Source organism: Mesoplodon bidens (genome assembly GCF_964165515.1).
Source record: "Mesoplodon bidens genome assembly, chromosome: 3".
In the NCBI taxonomy this organism is placed as follows: Eukaryota; Metazoa; Chordata; class Mammalia; order Artiodactyla; family Ziphiidae; genus Mesoplodon; species Mesoplodon bidens.
Genome location: NC_138178.1, coordinates 128203212 through 128223450, shown reverse-complemented (window position 1 = coordinate 128223450; position 20239 = coordinate 128203212). Strand labels below are relative to the sequence as shown.

At 38.8% G+C, this 20239-nt stretch overlaps 1 protein-coding gene across 1 annotated transcript in view; it reads left to right on the top strand.

The window, feature by feature from the left end:
• The window catches only part of SOS2 (SOS Ras/Rho guanine nucleotide exchange factor 2), a 102454-nt gene that overhangs the window by 23735 nt on the left and 58480 nt on the right, over window positions 1-20239 (top strand). The window contains exons 2-5 of the mRNA XM_081227239.1: window positions 4690-4815; window positions 7223-7354; window positions 8289-8453; window positions 16944-17147. Coding sequence (XP_081083365.1) covers window positions 4690-4815; window positions 7223-7354; window positions 8289-8453; window positions 16944-17147 — 627 coding nt within the window. The remainder of the gene's footprint in view (window positions 1-4689; window positions 4816-7222; window positions 7355-8288; window positions 8454-16943; window positions 17148-20239) is intronic.

The following is a 20239-nucleotide window of genomic DNA, read 5'->3' as shown; positions in this document are numbered from 1 at the left end:
CCCGAGAGCAAGAAAAACAATAGCCATAAGTTTATAGTTCTTAAAAGCAAATAAATTTGGAAAGAAAAATGTGAGGAAAAAGGTTTGATTCACTTTCGTAGAGTCTGTAGCTGGGAACCCAAGCTGTTTTTAAAAAAAATTTTTTTTATTTGTTTCTGCTTTATAACAAAGTGAATCAGTTATACATATACATCTGTTCCCATATCCCTTCCCTCCTGCATCTCCCTCCCTCCCACCCTCCCCATCCCACCCCTCCAGGCAGTCACAAAGCACCGAGCTGATCTCCCTGTGCTATGTGGCTGCTTCCCACTAGCTATCTACCTTAAGTTTGGTAGTGTATATATGTCTATGCCTCTCTCGCTTTGTCACAGCTTACCCTTCCCCCTCCCCATATCCTCAAGTCCATTCTCAAGTAGGTCTGTGTCTTTATTCCTGTTTACCCCTAGGTTCTTCATGACATTTTTTCCCTTAAATTCCATATATATGTGTTAGCATACGGTATTTGTCTTTCTGACTTACTTCACTCTGTATGACAGACTCTAGGTCTATCCACCTCATTACAAATGGCTCAATTTCGTTTCTTTTTATGGCTGAGTAATATTCCATTGTATATATGTGCCACAACTTCTTTATCCATTCATCCGATGATGGACACTTAGGTTGTTTCCATCTCCTGGCTATTGTAAACAGAGCTGCAATGAACATTTTGGTGCATGACTCTTTTTGAATTACGGTTTTCTCAGGGTATATGCCCAGTAGTGGGATTGCCCAAGCTGTTTTTGAGGGACATCTGGTCTGTCTTGGGTAGCTGGAACCTCATACATACCCCCTTTGCTTCTTTAGTGGTTCAGTCAAAGACAGTGCTCACAAAAGCTGGCTAAAAGAGCCAGTACCCAACTCCAGGGCCTGAGGGTTCTTGGCATGGCAGTTTTCTCTTCCCAAACCCAGAGGCCAAACATCTGACCTACATAGGGGAGCAGGCCTAGAGTTCAGCAGAGGGGTTCAAGTGTGTGCTAATGTGGAAATCGGCAGTCAGGCTGGCCCAGAGTAGTGAGGTGGGCCCAGACGCACTGAAGACCTTTATGACATACTACACAATCCTTTCTCCCAGTGTTCTGGGCCCCAAATTTAATGGTGCCTATTCTTTTTTTTTTTTTAATTTATTTTTGGCTGCTTTGGTTGTTCATTGCTGTGTGCGGCTTTCTCTAGTTGTGGTGAGTGGGGGCTACTCTTCGTTGCAAGTGCGCGGACTTCTCATTGCAGGGGCTTCTCTTGTTGTGGAACACGGACTCTAGGCACGTGGGTTTCAGTAGTTGTGGCATGTGGGCTCAGTAGTTGTGGCTCGTGGGCTCTAGAGTGCAGGCTCAGTAGTTGTGGTGCACAGGCTTAGTTGCTCCACAGCATGTGGGGTCTTCCCTGACCAGGGCTCGAACCCGTGTCCCCTGCATTGGCAGGCAGATTCCTAACCACTGTGCCACTAGGGAAGCCCAAATGGTGCCTATCCTAACTCACAGCCAGGTTTGATTCTGCACATAACCCAGGCCTGATGCAAAATGCCCTCCCAGAGGAAAACTAACAGCTTTAATTTACAGACTTACTTGGTTTGTACTGACCTCAAAATTCTTCCCTCCCCATGGTCTTCACCTAGGTGTGGGGCTAGGGAACAGACAATGGGATGACCGAATCCTTTATGAAGCCCTTGGCCAAAGAGCAGCTATTGCCTACCACATGGATCCCCGTAGGGCCAAATTCTTGACTTGTTGGCTTAATAAAAAAAAAGGCAAAAGTTAAGACAGGAAAAATACTGGACAAGATTGGTCTAAAATGTGCAATCCTACAACAGCTGTGGAAAAAACCTACTCTGAGCAATTTCTCCATCTCACACGCACTTATTTCCAGGATAGTCTTACCTGGAAGATACTGCTACTGGTTGTGAGCCTTTCCTGTGGTTCAGTGCACTGAGCCTTGCACCCTTCACCAGCCTGCCAGGGAGGCAGACAGGCACATACATTCATAGGCCCCCAGCCAGCCTCCTCTCCCTAAGTGTCCCTGCAGTGCCTTCAGGGAGCCGGAGGATCTGGCTCCTTGCCTTCAACTGAGAGTCCAGAATCTGAGCCCACAAGATGAATCTGCTGAGGAATATTCAGGATGCTGGACACCAAGCTGAGCGAGAAGAGCTTGGGGAGGAGAGATGTGGCCTGAACAGCCGAGCTGAGGCCTTCAAAGAAGGGCATGGGGGAGGAGGGGGGAAGTATTGCTAGGCATGCATCTCCTTCCCTTCTATTTTGCTAGAAACAGGTAACTTTAGAGTATAGGGGGAAGACAGGTAGACATGAGAAAATGGAAATCCAGTTCCTTCTGCTAGAGTTTTCATTTTAAACTGGTTTGGCTTGAGAGAAGTTGAAAGTTCGTGCCTGAGAGCCTTCTTTCTCTCTTCCTTGAATAAGTATGAGAGCAGCTATAATCTGTGCAGTTCAGCTCTAAAAAATAGGGCTCTTGGAAAGAGGCTTCCAGGGAGAAGAGAATAGAAGGAGTAGTCTAAGGGTTCTGGGTAAGGGGGAACACAAAGGGTCCCTGAATGCTGAAGTCATCAACACCTGTTCCTTGGAAGGGTCACTTGCACCCACTGGCCCAAGTAACCAGGCTGGCCAGGTGAGGGTGGAACCTGTGTGGTTCTAACAGAAGGTTGCAGTCAATACCAAGGCCAGTCAGTTACTTGGGATAGCTCGGAACTGAAGGCAGCCTTCTAAGACCAGAGATCCTGTTAATACTAGAGAAGATGGTGTGGCGGTGAGATGCCCAGAGGGCTGGCAATAAAGAGTAGCTGTCACTGTTCAAAACAGTATTTGAAAACTTTAGCTAAGAAAAAGACTCCTTGTCCCTTTAACCCACACCTAAATATCTCAGACCCACCAGAGATCTTAAAATGGACATAGCCATGTGCCAAAATATTAAGATTCCAAACACATGTCTTCTCAGGCTATTCCCTACAGCAGGTTGGGGAGCCCTTCCATCCCTGTAATATCCATTCAGAAATCTGTCAGAAAGCCTCTGACTTCACCTAGTCCAGGGTCTGGAGTCCAGATGGGGGCTGCCCACGAAGAATGGCTGTGAAGCCTGGGCCTAAAAATAATATTTTGCTTCCCAAGATGGCCAGAGGAGAGGAGGAGATGCAAAAGATGACGTTACTGCCTCTGTGGGCTGGGAGAACTTCACCTGTTGACTGAAAAGGGGGTCAGAGGAATATAATGGGAAAACATGGTCTGAGGAAGACACTAACAAAGGAAAGCTCCTTGAGGCCACATTTATCTGATGAGAAATTTGTCCTCATGTTGTGCCCTGGGAGACTTCAGCCTTTGGAGTCCTTGTAGAAAACAGGCTTCAAGCAGTAGCTGATGATCAAAAAGTCTTCTGTTTGGTACCCGGCCCAGATCTGAAGCAAAAGTAGATTTGGGAGGAACAGTTGGGGAAGGCCCGATGGATATGTATGTCTCACAATAAGAATTTGGCCCCAGTGTCAGGGACTTAACTATTGCTAGAGATGTACAAAGTAGATCTCACTAAAATGCTCTGCCCTTTGGACAAGGACAAGGGATGGGAGTGGCTTGCTTTTGAACTGTAGGAAAACAGTTTTGTAATGGAGTCGGCAGGCCAAGTGAAGAGGGTCCTGCGCCTTGCCTACCTGGGAGAGTGGGGTTGGTTGATACCATGCCCAGCCTGCAGAGCAGCATCTGACTCATTTAGGCGGTACAGCACTGGCGTCACTTTTCAGTGATAGCCACCAGTCCCAACCACCTTTCTCAGAAAACGCCTCTGGAGTGGGATCTCACCACTGGAAAGAGAGGGCAGATTCAAGACCAGTGGCCAAAAGCACCTGAACTTTTTATCTGTAAACAGAGTGGCATGGCTTTCACCTGAGCCAGAGGGGGATGTGTAGGAATGGGAGCAAGAATGGCATTGTTTCTGGGGAAGGGAAAAGGCAGCTTGGAGCAGGGCACCTCTGCCCGACCTCCATGGGGAAGCAGGGGCAGGGCAGATTGTGACTGCAGCTCCACCACCGGCCTACATGCAGCCGACAGCTTCCTCCACCCCACCCCCAGCACCTGGGCTTCACTGTCACATGTAATCCACTGACGCATGTAGGCAAGCCACTGAGGCACTGCAGTAGCTCTCCTCAAAGGGGAGAGAAGCCATTAGGATTATAATTGTCACAGGAAGGGCAAAACCCAAACCATGTACAGGTTATCACGTAAGTTATCACAGATGGCTGCTTCTCCTCTTATCACAGAAATTTGGCAGCCTCAGGACTTTTGTGAGAGTGATCGATATCTTCCCTGATTGGGATCTTGGTACATAGTAGGTTTAGTAATTAACTTCAGGGTATCCATGCTTCCTTTGAAATTATGTAGAATATTTTATGTGCATATGCTTTTTTGGTGGTAAGGATGAGAGGGGCCAGTGGCTTTCAGCTGATTTTCAGAGTCTAGAAAAGATTAAGAACCACTACTCTGAGTAGAGAAAAGTTTACAGGGACCAACAAATACAGTTTTTCTTCATTTTTTGTGTTTTATATCTGTATTTGAGTAACCATTTTGGTAAAACACTATAAATTATATATAAGATTCTCTGACTTTTGTTTAATAAATATCATTTTGCCTGTACTAAAATTGAGAACTTTTTTTTTTAAAGGTTCAGGAGCAAGTACATCCCAATCTCTCAGCTAATGAAGAGTCTCTCTATTATATTGAAGAGCTGATTTTTCAGCTGCTTAATAAATTATGCATGGCCCAACCAAGGACTGTTCAAGATGTGGAGGTAAAAATTATTTTGTTATTTCAAAAAGTCATTGAACCACTGTACAAATTAATTTTTATATCTAAATCTATATCATTCTAAATTATTATGGAAGCTGAAACCATTGAAATCATAATGGGGGATATATGGTCAGTTCATTCTGAAAGGGAAGTTTTTCAGCAAAAAAAGTGCTAAAACAACTGGATAAATTTATGGTGGGAAAAACCCTTGAAACCTATCTCACACAAAAATTAGTTCAAGATATATCATAGTCTTAAATATAAATGCTGAAGCTGTAAAGTTTCTAGAAGAAAATGCGGGAGAATATCTTTATAAGCTGGTGTTAAACAAATGTTTTTTTTGCAGAGGACTCAAAACACTGTAAATACCAAAGAATAAAGTTGATGTGAAAATAAAAAAGGTATAAGTCACAGACTAGGAGAAAATGTTTCAATATGTATTCCTTACAAAGGGCTTGTATCCAGAATATGTTAAAACAAACAAAAAACCAAACAAAAACTCCTACAAGTCAGTAATAAAACGATACCCTGCTCACCCAAGTGGGCAAAAATCTTAACAGACACTTCATAAAAGAAGATATACTTATGGCCAATAAGCATGTGAAAAGGTACTCAAACTCATAATTCATCAGGGAAAAAGAGATTAAAACTACGATGAGATACTATTTCACACCCACTAAAAGGGATAAAATTAAAGACTGATAACATGGAATATTGATGAGATGTAGAGCAACTAGAACTCTTATACATTGCTAGTGGGAGTATAAAACGGCAAAAGTACTTTGGAAAATTGTTTTGCAGTTTCTTATAGTTAAATATATATGTAGCCTATGACCCAGCGATTTTACCCCTGGGTATTTAACCCTAGAGAAATGGAAATATATCTTCACAAAGAGACTTATACATGAATATCCAAGCAGTTTTATTCATAATAGGCAAAAATTAGCAACAACTAAAGTTTCCCTACAAGAGAATGGGAAAACAAATTGTGATAGATTCATAAAATGGAATACTACTTAGTAGTATTGTAAAATGAAATAATGAACTATTGATATACGCAATAACGTAGCTACAATCCATAGATATCATATAGAGCAAAATGAGACATACCCCAGAGAGTATGTATTATATGATTCCAGTTACATAAAAATCAGAAATAGCTAAAAGTAATGGTGATAGAAATCAGGATGGTGGCTGCCTATGAAGGGTGAGATTAAGATGATAGAAATTTTCTGTAATCTTGATTAGGGTGATGGTTACACAGGTGTAAGCATTTTTCAAAACTCATTCAATGGTACACTTAAGATCTGTGCATTTTACTGCATATAAATATTACCTCAATAAAGGACTAGTATAGAATAAACATTTTACTCGTTGATTAAAAAATATATATACATATATTATACCTCTAAAAGATCGTGTGTAATTCAGTGCTGAAATATTTGTTTTGGCTCAGTTACATGGGAGTATTTCTAGATTTTTAGAAATATCAGTCAGTATAGCTTTTAAAAGTTACTTTGGCATTATACTGTTTATATCACCTTTCTTTTGAAGATTGTTTCTATAACAAGGCAACAACTTCCAGTGTAAAGGATAATCTTAATTTGGAGTAATAGATCTACTAAGATTTTCAGGGACTCTGGGAATTAAAACATTTGTTTCCCTGTTCTCTGCTGTAAGAATTGGACATAAGTAAATATAATAAAAGTATACTTTTCAGAAGCTAAATATGTTAGAAGCTGAGAATATAATTTTAAAAATAGGAAATCCTGCTAAATTGGAGTTTCATTCAGTTATCATTACTTCTCATTATTCATGCCAATTACTGGTTACATTTAAGATTAGATGAACAAAATAGTAACGTAAAAGGCTTGGATTATTTTTGCCAAGAGATATATTTCTTTAAACCATTCTGAGCTCTGCCACACACTTGATCCTTTAAGAGGTGCATGATATTTCTTCTTTTAAAATTCTTCTCTATAAAGCTCTGAGATTAGCAGGAGAGAGACTGCATAATAATTATTAATAATGAGTTAACTTCTGCTAGGTAAACAGTTTTAACCCTAGAAACCTTGACCTTAAAATCACTGATAGAGTATTTTATGTTTGCTTTAATCTCCCCTAATATTACTTTTTCCTTTTTCCATTTTATCTTAATTATGCTTACACTTAAAGCTTTCTGTTTAAACTTCACCTTTTTTCTCACCCATGGGAATTATGTGGAAGAATCTTGATAGCATGTTGATCTTTTTTTTTTAAACAAAAAAATTTCATTTATTGCAGGAACCAGAATATGCTATGTTACTATTAACTGCTGGTGTTATGGATGATGATGAAGTTTAATTTTGTATTAAGTTTTCTGTATATGAGCACTTCTATTAACAGTAGTTCTGCTGTGATCTGAACAGGAACGAGTTCAAAAGACCTTTCCTCATCCAATTGATAAATGGGCTATTGCTGATGCACAGTCTGCCATAGAGAAACGAAAACGAAGAAATCCTCTCTTACTGCCTGTGGACAAAATCCATCCTTCACTGAAGGTAGAACAAACAAGCAGACAAACAAAAAACAGGCACAGAGAAGCATTGGGGAGGTTATTTTTAACAAATAATACTTTATATAGTATTTGTGTATTTATATAGCATGGTCTTATTGTGTATGTGCACTTGAGTGTGTGTACACTTGTTTATACACATACATATATATGTTTCTTAATATGTGTAAAAAACAAAAAGAAGTATGCTTTGATGAAATCATATTGCTTTTCAAATAATATTAAAGGTTAATGATAAGAAATAATGCATCTTTGTGGCATCTTCTAATGATTGCTACCTCTGATTGACTTCCAGCTTTTTGTTGATTAATAAAATATATAATGCAAAAGCTCCTGTGAGTTCAGAACTGTTTTTAAATTAATCTGTATTTATCACAGATATTTTTCTATACGTTGGAAAAGTTGTCTAGGGAATATTATTTAGTCTATAGAAAATAATTGGTGTACATGGATTTCAATACCATTTGGTAGCAATTTCAAGACTCCCCCTCCCCCCACCCAACACACACACATACACACATCCTCCCCTTAGTAGAAACCATTGTAATTTGGGGATATTAATTAAAGCAGGATCCTTGAAGATAGCAGATACTTGTCAGATGGGTTTTGGATAATGTATCAAGAGGTTTTCAGGGAAGTCCAGTCCAAGATTTCTGTCTTAGAATCAATCATCTCTTCTTGTTTGATATTAAAGGCAGATTTGTTAGATTAGGTGTCTCTTAAAAAAAAGAGAGAGAGAGAAAGAAACCCTGATACTGAGCCAACAGCTCATTTTATATCCTGTGGTACCTTTGAGTTTAGACATTTGGTTTATAGAAAGTTCTTTATAAGCAAGAATGTTAAGTAAAATTTTTAAGTGCTTAACTGCTACTTGACAGTGCTGCCATTTTTTGGAATTAAATTGTTTATTTTTTCCACAGGAAGTTTTAGGGTACAAAGTGGACTACCATGTGTCCCTATATATTGTGGCTGTACTAGAGTATATCTCAGCTGATATTTTGAAATTGGCTGGTAATTATGTTTTTAATATCCGACATTATGAAATATCCCAACAGGACATTAAAGTGTCAATGTGTGCAGATAAGGTAAGTGTTAAAAGGTATTTAAACTTAACCTGAATGATAGAGACTATATGTCACTTATACCTCTGTTTTTTAATACATGATTATATTAGTGATTTTTATAGTTCCTGGTGTTGGAAGACAGAAAAATGGTGGCTTTGCAGACTAACAATGATATTTTCGGGTTTTTTAGCATGTGACAGGATGAGAATCTTTTTTTCCAGCAAGAATTTTTTATCTACAGGAAAAAACATCCAAAGCCTCAAACCAGTTTAAGTAGTTTGAGTTCTGTATTTTAAGAAAGAGAATAAATACAGAATATTCAGATACGTTTAAGTTTAAGAAGTAATTTTGAAAAACATGCTTTGATTTCACAGCATGGGTCATTGGGGCACAGGTAGAGAGAAGAAGACTTTGCCATGCCAAAGTTACTTCCTTTTGATAATTTTTTGTTACTTATCTTCTTTCTTCCTGGCTGTAAGCTACTAAGGAAAGAAATTGAGTCTTTTCTTTATTTTCCTCTCTCCTCCTTTTCTTCCCTTTCCACTTTCCCTCCTTTTTTTCTTACTTTCTAAATCAACATTTTTGAGTACCTCTTATGTGTCAGTCACTGTCCTGAGCATTGAAAATACAACAGTGAACAAATCAGCAATCCCTGTGTTAGAAGGAGTTTATTTTAGTGGGAAATAAAAGTATTATAACCAAATAATTGCAGCACAATGTAATTAAAACTATTATACAAATAAATCAAAGGTGGTGGAGAAAGTGAGTAACTCTGGCATAGGGGGGACCAGGAACATTTCATAGAGAAGATACCTGAACTAGACCTCTAAGGGTGAATTACCCCAGGACCTGGCACATGCCAGTGGTTCTCCACTTTGCACATCAGAATTACCAGAAAGCTTGTAGAGAATACCGATGCCTGCATTCACCCCCAGAGCTGGTTTACTTGGCCTGGGATGGGCCTCTAAGCCTCAGTTATTTTCAAAATTTTTGAAACTATCACAGGTGATTCTGATGTGCAGTTATGATTGAGAGTGATTGTACTATGCTGTAGTCTCAAAAATGATTTTTCACTTAAATTTCATAGTAGACATTCCTTGTTATTTCTATGTTGACTTCTGAAAAAAATGAAAAAAAATGATTACATGTTTTTTTTAACTTTGTTTCTAGCTCAGACTTTTAGAAAAGTTGTATGTACAATAAAAATACTCCCCTGTGCCCTAAACCCCTTGAGAGTAGGTTGCCAACATAGTTTAGTGTGTCCTACAAACAAAAACATTTTCCTGTATAACCACGGTACGACAATCAAAATCCAGGAAATGAATGTGATACATTATATTATGTAATCCTTAGACCCCGTTCAATTTTTGCCACTTGCCCCAGTGATGTCCTTTAGAGCAAAATGATCCAGTTCAGAATCATGTGTTGTGTCTAGTAGTCATGTATCTTTTTTCTCCTTGTTCATTCTGGAACAGTTCTTCATTCTTCCCTTAACTTTTATGACCTTGACGTTTTTAAGGATTATACCTGTTAATGTTTAAAATGCCCCTTCCTTTAGTTTTTTCTGATGTTTTCTCTTAATAAGATTTAGGTTATGGATCTGTGGCAGGAATATCATAGGAGTTCTTCTCATTGCATTTTCTTACACGACGTACAATTTCACTGTATCCCATTACTAGTGATGGTCACTTTGATCACTTGATTAAGGGTTCATCCTCTAGGCTTCTCTCCTTTAAAGGACTCCTTTCCCTTTTGTAATTAATAAATATTTTGTGGAATATTTTAAGGCTATGTAAATATCTTGTTCCTCATCACACGTTAAATTTATTTATTTTGTTTATTTTAATATGGACTCATTGATTCTTATTCAGTGGAACATAACCTGTTACTTCATTATTTAATATTCAGATTGTCTCAGATTTGGCCAGTGGGAACGCCTTCAATTTGGCTTCTCTGTCCCTATCATTCTTTGAACACTTTCTTTTGACACAAGATGCTCCAGGTTCAACTTGTTCTTTACCTGCTGCTCAAGCCTGGAATTAGTTGGTTTCTAAAAAATCCTGGTTCCTTTTAGTGGAGAATGGTATTTAGAAACCAAGATCTTGGTGCTAGATGAGCTCACTGATATTGGAGTGTCACTGCTCTGGTCTCTTACAGGGCAGAATTAGGGAGTGTGTGTGTGTGTTTTTGTGTGTGTATACATACATACATACACATCTATATTTATTTCTCATCTATCTTTATATAAGTTCACAGATCTCTTCAGTCCACATTCAATACCACAGGATTCATTTTAGCCTCCCCTTTTTACACTTGTAACTCCCTTATCTGTTAGGGAGAAACCTGGCTCCTGTTTTTCTTAATATATTTATTTATTTGATCAATCCTTCTGTATGTGACCAGTCTCCCAGCAGGCCTCTCTCCCCCCGCTGGTGTAGGCACCCTATTTTGGCATAGAAACCCTTCTTCTTTGTATACATTCTCCTGACTCCCCTCAAGTCCTGACAGTCCCATGTTGCACCACTGCTGCTGCTGGGCCACCTTCCCATGCAGATACCCTCCTTATCCACTAGGGCTCCAGCACCCTGAATCAAGCTGTCCTATCATATGGATAGTCTCTTTACTCCGAATGATCTCTAACATCTTGTGCCAGGTCTTGAGCCCCCTCCCCCCCCCCAGTAAACACCCTCCCTACTCCTCTCAGGAGCTAGCACGCTGAGGCAGGCCCCCTCAGCTTTTCCTCACACCCTCGTGTAGGGATTCCTACCTTATTTGCCCTGTTCCTCCCCTCCCCCTGCCCTCAAACAGTGGCCTTGGCCAGGATTATTGAGGGACTGTGGGAAGGAGAGACTTTATTCCATATCTGAGTCAGTTACCTTTTCCATGACTCTTTTTAAAGGCAAAAGTAGTTAAATTCTAAACAATTACACAGTCTCTGAATTACAAGAGACCAATCCACACAGGTTTATCACAGGATATTGAATATATCAGTAGTTCCCTGTGCTATACAGTATGACCTTGTTGTTTATCCATACTATGTACAATAGTTTGCATCTGAATTTCCTATTAACTGTCATTCACTAATTTTAATCTCTCTTCTGGACTACATTAGATAAGACCAAACTGTTTTTCAGAATAAGTCATTCTGTTATTTAAAGCTTTTTTCCATGTACTAAATTTTTACCATTTGAGACTTTGAAAACCAATCTTTTTGTGACATGATTTTCAGATCTCATTATTGCATTGCTCTTACACTGTGATTTCTAAAACTAAAGACAACAGTCTAGATTTGGTCTGACCAACACAGAGTACAATGAAAGGCTCACCTCCTTTATTCTATATGCTGTTCTTTTATAATTTCAGCATTAACTTTTTTGGGCACACATATCACTCTGTTTACTTAATGAATTTGCAGATGTCTCAGGTCCCTGGGACTTTCCACATGAGATACTCTTATATCTTTGATTTCTTACAGCTTGTGCTGTTGGTATTTTTTTCATCTAAGTTTGAACTCAAGTTGTTCTCTATAAAACTTCGTAATGTTACTGAGACTATGCTCTAGCATATCAAGATATTATAAAAATTGAATTTTGTCATTCATCATTGTAGATATCATACCAGCTTTTTGTAATATATGCCAGTCTGAGAAACTTAGTTTGTTTTAGTTGGAATTATTTGTTAAAAATATTGGAAAAGTTTAAGAGATGAGATTTCTCACATATGTTGTTAGAGGCATCCTTCCAGGTTAATAAATTACCACTTTTTTTCACTATGGCCTTTTCGTCAGCTACTGTTTTACCTCTTTGTCTAATTCATGGGTCAGCAAACTTTACCTGCAAAGGACCAGATGGGTGGCTGAATATTTTAGGCTTTGTAGGCTATACGTCTTTCTTAGAACTACTCATCTTTGCCTTTGTAGCAGAAAGGAAGCCATAAACCAATGAGTGTGGGCTGTGTTCTAGTAAAACTTTATTTACATAAAGGGCAGGCTTACTGTGGCCTATGGGCTGTAGTTTGCCCATCCTTTTCTTTACTTTCTTTTTCTTTAACATTTATTTATTTATTTGTTTGGCTGAGCCAGGTCTTACTTGCAGCATGCGGGATCTTTGTTGCCGCATGCGAGCTCTTAGTTGCGGCATACTGGATCTAGTTCCCTGACCAGGGATCGAACCTGGGCCCCCTGCATTGGGAGTGCAGAGTCTTAACCACTGGACCACTAGGGAAGTCCCCTGCCCATCCTTTTCTACTGTGATTCCAAGTTTGTCATGAGAGACTGTCCTAGGTTTAGCTAAGATACAGATGACTTTATTTGTGGGACTAGTCATGTGAATGGATTAATGAGATTAGTGTGACATGGTGTGGTCTTAGTAAATCTAAACTGATTTCCTGTGATCACTATTTCAAGAGCTCACAAACCATCTGTTTAATAAACTATTCAAATAAATGCTTTCTAGGAATCTGTGTAACTTCCTAGACAAGGTCGTATAATTTGATAGAGAACTTGAGAACCAACCTTTTTTCTACACTTAAAAATAAAAGTAACATTTGACTATATGATGTATTCTGGCACATCAAAGATTGCTGAGAATAGTTAGATGGTCATAGGAAGGAATTTTAGAGCTCAACCCCTAATGTACTTGTCACTATTAAGGAAAATAATATTCAGACTGGAAAAATAAAACATACATGCTTAGGAGGAAAATTGATGTTTAAGAAAGGCAAGAGAGAGTAAGAGAGCACAGAGCTGCTCTGAAGAAGTTTATTTCTGTGAGCCCAGATGTTATAGAAGTTGAGTTCTTCTGTATTTTTTCTTTTGTTGTAATATTACTCCATCTGTTCCAAGAACCAATTCTCCTTTATTATTCTTGTTGTGAACATGACCAAAAAAATGCTTTTATTGTCCTAACATTTATTCTGATCTTTAACTCACTTGGGCTTTAGCCTTTCAATACAAGTTTAACAGTTTACAAACATAAAATGAATATATGCTCTTTTTTTAAATATAAATTTATTTATTTATGGCTGCGTTGGGTCTTCATTGCTGTGCGTGGGCTTTCTCTAGTTGCGGTGAGCAGGCGCTACTCTTTGTTGTGGTGCGCGGTCTTCTCATTGCGGTGGCTTCTCTTGTTGCACAGCGTGGGCTCTAGGCACGCAGGCTTCAGTAGTTGTGGCGCGCAGGCTCAGTAGCTGTGGCGCACTGGCTTAGTTGCTCCGTGGCATGTGGGGTCTTCGCGGACCAGAGCTCAAACCCATGTCTCCTGTATTGGTAGACAGATTCTTAACCACTGAGCCACCAGGGAAGCCTTACATATATGCTCTTTAAGTATCTTTTGTGCATTTACTGTGTATCAAATGCTGTGGATTTTAAGATGAAATCATGGCTCTTATCCTTAGAAATGTCAATATAAGTTAGGTGCTTATATAGAAAAGAGAGAGGATTGCTAATGGAGGACTGAAGCCAATGGAAAAGATTTTGATAGAGTTCAGGGAGAGTTGGGAAAAGCTATACAAAGACAATTATATTTTAGCTAAGTGATGAAAATGGCTAGGGATTTATCAGATATATAAGTGTGAGGGTTGGAAGGAAAGAGAAGTAGGAGCAGACATTCTAGACAGGAGAATAGAAGGAACTGATGAGATTTAAGAGCTGTTTCTGAGTTGGAGTTAACAGGATTTGGGGACTGATTTGGTGTGGAAGTTGGAGAAGTGTTAAGTCTAGTGTAGTGACAAGTTTTCTAGCTATGAGAGCCAAGGAGATGATGCTGTGATTAGTGATTCTGAAGTAGAGTGTACATGTATAGGTTTGTCAGACAGAGATATCTAGCAAGCTTCTGGTAACACTTGCCTAGGGTCCAGAGAGATGCTGAGATAAATGTTTAGGGAGTTATTATCTAGTAACTGAAAATCGTTTAAGAAGATGAGCTCACTCAGGAGGAAGTATAGTAGATGTTTCAGACTGGTGGCCTGCTAGTGAATAGGGACTCCAGGTTTATTTCTTAAAATTTTGAATTATTTGCAGTCTGTTTATATTTACAAATATGAAAATTCTTCATAAAAATCTAGATTCCAGACTCTTCTTGAAGAAAGAAAATCAAAAGGCCTGGCAGAATAGCTGGCATTGAACAGTGCCTTTCTTCTTTAGGTGCATGCACCTTCTAGTTTGCCACACTCCCCATCACCTCTTCTTATGTATTAACATGATATTATCTACCTGACTCCTATAGCATTTACATTTGGGATTTTGGGTGTTGTGTGACCAAAGCAGTTCCAAAAATGGAACCCTGCAGTGGATGTTGGAGAAGGTGAGTAGTAGAGAAGGAGGCCTCACTGACAGAATGGTGTATGAGAAGCCAAGTGAAGAGAAAGTTTTAAGAAGTTCTGGTCAGCTGTGTTAATAACTAGAGAAAACAAAAAGATATTCAAAGGTCATTAGTGAGAGCAGTTTCAATAGAGTAGTGAGCTTGAGAAGTAAGAAATTAGAGCAAGTACAGACTACTTTAAAAGTATCTCTGGTGGGGAAGAGAAGACTGTTCCGTGTCATACCTTCTGTTCTTTTGCGTATCTGCTTAAAATCAGATTTCATTAGCTAATTCTCTGTGCAGCCCCAGTGGTTTCTTCAAAGGTCTAATGTGGCTGGGAATCACAGGTAATGATGGCAGGAGGGTAAGTTTCGTGGCCCGGGGGACAATGAGGAGAAGATGGATTTTAAAGTATCACAGGAGATGAGGCTAGGGAAGTGGGCTGGGATTAGATTGTGAATGGCCTTTATCTTCATGAACTTAGAATTGTGTGCTGAAAGCAATGAAATCCAGTGTTGTTTTTAGGTAGGGTATGACACAAATTTGGTTTTAGGAACATAATTTTGAAAATGGGGTTGGGAAGAAACCAGTGGCAGGGAGATCATATTGCAAGACCTTTTAATAGATGTTGTGATTGCTTAATAGTCTGATTTGAAGCATGGAGGGGAATGGAGAGAATTGACCAGATTTAAGAAATATTTTTGAGTTAGATTTAAAAGAAGATCAGGAGGGCAGGGTTCATGTTTATTTTGCTTATTGCTGTGTCTTACCAACATCTGGCACAATTTCTGGTGATCAATAGATGTTTTTGAGAATGAATGAATGAATATCTCATATTGTATTGTTAGAATTTCCTCTCATCCCCTTGAAATTGTTTTACTTCCTGGAGCTTCCTTTTTGGGATTGTGCCTTCTTTCCCCCCCTAAACTCTAAGAAAGTAGTTTTCAGTCAGTCTGAAGTATATAATTAAGTAGGTTCAATTTTTCTTTTCTTTTTAAACTATTTTTTAATTCTAAAAAGTATGGTCACCTTTTTCCTATTGCTTTTGATATACAGCTAGTTCTTGCCTGTTGGTTGACTTAAATCCATAGTAGCAATCTTTACTATTTTCTGAAAGGGGAAATTGTCACTATAGCAGTTTAAGCATCTGTGGGGTGCTTGATTTTTTTTTTTAAGATTTATTTATTATTTATTTCTTTTTGGCTGTGTTGGGTCTTAGTTGTGGCACACGGGATTTTCATTGAGGCATGTGGAATCTTTCGTTGTGGTGTGCAGGTTTTCTCTCTCTAGTTGTGACGTGCAGGCTCTGTAGCTATGGTGCGTGGGTTCCAGAGCACGTGGGCTCTGTAGTTTTGCGGCACGTGGGCTCTAGTTGAGGCGGGCAAGCTCAGCAGTTGTGGCACACGGGCTTAGTTGCCCCACGGCATGTGGGGTTTTAGTTCCCTGACCAGGGATGGAACCTGCATCTCCTGCATTGTAAGGCGAATTCTTTACCACTGGACCACCAGGGGAAGTTCCAGGGGATGCTTGATTTTAACAAATGAACTTAATAGCAGTTGTTGATATAGTAAATATGCATCAGAAAAGCATCAAGCTGTTAATATATTTTGCATATCATTTCACTTTTCTCCTTTAAACTCTACTCAAGTGCATATAAGCATCCTTACAGTAGGGCAAAGAGCTACCATTTTGAATGCCTACTGTTTGCCAGACCTAATAGTATGCGTTTTATGTCCATTACTTCATTGAATTCTTTCATCAGTTACATTTTACAGATAAGGGATCTGACTTTCAAAAGAATAAATAACTTGTCTGTAATCACAGGTAAGTGGTAGAACTGGAATTTTGGTTCAGATTGTTGTTCTCCAAATGTGTGCTCTTTTTGCTATTATATATTTTATGTTTATGTGTGCATATGTACCTGTATTTATATACACACAGACATACATGTATATGTGTACATATATATATATATTTCACTGTTAGATTTATCTTATTTTCATAAATATTTATTTCTCCATATCCAGTTTTATTTGAACATTATCTCACTTCAACTTTTCATATTTCTCTTATTTTGGATTTTCTCTTACAATTTTAGCCTGTAATACATACAGCTCTCATTGTTTAATAATGTTTTAATTACAAGTACTTTAAGATGGTCTTATAACAGTAAGGAAAATAAGTTTATCCATTACTGATTTATATTTCTTAGGTTTTGATGGACATGTTTGATCAGGATGACATAGGCTTGGTTTCTCTTTGTGAAGATGAACCTAGTTCTTCAGGTGAATTAAACTACTATGACCTTGTCAGAACTGAAATTGCAGAAGAAAGACAGTATCTACGGGAACTAAATATGATCATAAAAGTGTTTCGAGAAGCTTTTCTTTCTGACAGAGACCTGTTTAAACCTTCTGTAAGTACCTTTTTGGGTTTGAAACTCTGTCTACCCCAAAAAGTCATATAGTAGCTTAAAATCATAAATAGTAACTTCATATACTTTATGAGTATGTAAAAGAAATATTGTTTTATATGGTATTGTGGGGTTGTTTAGCTTTGTCTATTTTTCATTTTTTTCAGATTTTTTGTTGAAGTATAGTTGATATGCAATATTATATGAATTAAAGGTGTACAACATAGTGATTCACAAGTTTTAAACGTTATACTCCATTTATAGTTATTATAAAATATTGGCTATATTCCCCAGGTTGTACAATATGGTAAGTCCCCTACATACGTACCTTCAAGTTGTAAACTTTCAAAGATGCAAACATGCCCCTGTATGCCAGCTTTTGTACTGTACTACTGTACTTTCCAAGGTACCGTACTGTAAGATTAAAAATGTTTTCTTTATATTTTTTGTTTGTTTTTTATGTATTTGTGTGAAAAATATTATAAACCTATTACAGTCCGGTACTGTATAGCCGATTGTGTTAGTTGGGTACCTAGGCTGACTTTGTTGGACTTATGAACAAATTGGACTTACGAACCTGCTCTCGGAACGGAACTCGTTTGTATGTAGGGGACTTGCTGTACATCTTGTAGCCTATCTTACACCCAATAGTTTTTACCTCCCACTCCCTCACCCCTATATTGCCACCCACACCCTCTGGTAACCACTAGCTTGTTCTCTTTTATCTGTGAGTCTGCTTCTTTTTTGTTATATTCACTAGTTTGTTGTATTTTCTAGATTCCACATATACTTGATATTTGTCTTTCTCTGTCTGACTTAATTCATTTAGCCCTCCAAGTCCATCCATGTTGCTGCAAATGGCAATATTTTATTCTTTTTCTTATGGCTGAGTAGTATTCCATTGTGTATATATACCACATCTTCTTTAACCATTCATCTGTTGAGGGACACTTAGGTTGCTTCCATATCTTGGCAGCTGTAAATAATGCTGCTATGAACATTGGGGATATTGTGGGTTTTTTAATATGTGAATTGTTATACTAATACAATAAGTGCAGTGACAATGAAAATTAGACACAAAATTAGGGGGATTACACTGGAATAAAATCTTTTTTCGGGCTTCCCTGGTGGCTCGGTGGTTAAGAATCCACCTGCCAGTGCAAGGGACACGGGTTTGAGCCCTGGTCCAGGAAGATCCCACGTGCCGCGGAGCAACTAAGCCTGTGCGCCACAACTACTGAGCCTGCGCTCTAGAGCCCGCGAGCCACGACTAGTGAGCCTGCGTGCCACAACTACTGAGCCCACGCACCCTAGAGCCCATGCTCCGCAACAAGAAAAGCCACCTCAACGAGAGGCCTGTGCACCGCAACGAAGAATAGCCCCTGCTCGCCGCAACTAGAGAAAACCCGTGCGCAGCAACGAAGACCCAACGCAGCCAAAAATAAAATATTTAAAAAAATAAAAAATCTTTTTCTACTGTGCAGTATTTGAGATTTATAGTCATTCATTTGAAGATGGTGAAAGAAATGTATGGTCTAGAAAAGAAAGACTTATGCTTTTTCCTGTCTCTTGGTAAGTACATTAGGGTGTAGTTTAAAGTTTTCCTAGTGGAACTTTTGAAGAATAAAAGTTTATACAGAATGTCAAATAAGCAAAGGCAGAGCTCCGCTATTGGAAGACAGCTTAGGAATGGGGTGAGTAGGATGGGGATCCAGGGAGACTTGTCCATGTTTTTCCTACCTCTCTAGGTTCTGAAGTCCACTCTAAGGAATCTAGCTAGACAAATACTGTTTTGTGGGGTTTTTTTAAAATTTAGATTTATTTTTCTTTCCTTCATTTCTCACGTGATCTGTTTTTTCTTAGATGTCTGAGTGTCTTTCACTTTATTTTTTTAATGACTTTAAAATTTTTTATTTATTTATTTATATTTTTCATTTTTGGCTGCTTTGGGTCTTCGTTGCCGCGTGCAGGCTTTCTCTAGTTGCGGCGAGCGGGGGCTACTCTGTTGTGGTGCACAGGCTTCTCATTGCGGTGGCTTCTCTTGTTGCGGAGCACAGGCTCTAGGTGCATGGGCTTCAGTAGTTGTGGCTCGTGTGCTCTAGAGCTCAGGCTCAGTAGTTGTGGCGCATGGGCTTAGTTGTTCTGCAGCATGTGGGATCTTCCCGGACTAGGGCTTAAACTCGTGTCCCCTGCATTGGCAGGCGGATTCTTAACCACTGTGCCACCAGGGAAGCCCTTGAGTGTCTTTCACTTTAAATATTTGGCTTTTCTCTTACTTCCTGACTTCCTCCCCCAAATAACTATTACATGAGTTAATAGGAGTGATGCTCAGACACAGCTGGCTGAGTGCTTAAGATTAGGAACTGATTTAGCTTTTTTTCCTTTTTACAATATTTATTTATTTATTTGGCTGCACCGGGTCTTCGTTGTGGCATGTGGGATCTTTTAGTTTCAGCATGTGGGATCTTTAGTTGTGGTATGTGAACTCTTAGTTTCGGCACATGGGATCTAGTTCCCTGACCAGGGATTGAACCCGGCCCCCTGCATTGGGAGCACGGAGTCTTAGCCACTGGACTGCCAGGGAAGTCCCTGATTTAGCTTTTTCATTCTTAAGGTGTTTTTTAATTGGCTTTTATCCTTTTTTAAAAAATGCATATTTAATTTAACATTTGATAATAACTCCTACTGGACACACTGCCTTAGGTAGTCAACATTTTATGTTTTTTAAAATACTCTCCTATTTTGTGTGACCCTTAACAATTCTCTGAGATAGGTAGGACAGGTATCATTTCTACCTTACTGGTAAGGAAATTGACATAAAATAGTTATGATAAGTTATGGAGGTTGAACTTGAATTTTGGTTCTTTTATACCACAGTATAATTGGGTTTTGTCTATAGTGGTGTGAAGAATTAAAAGCTTAACAAATGCTGTTAGCTAATAACAATTGCTGGTAGCTAATATTATCCTCTGCCTTTTCTGTGTCCCATCAGTTTTCATTCCTCAGGAATTAATTTTTATGGGTCTCTTTTCACTGAATTTGTGCTGATTTGATAGAAAATTTTTATTATAATACTGAAGGGTCAAGAGAAAGAG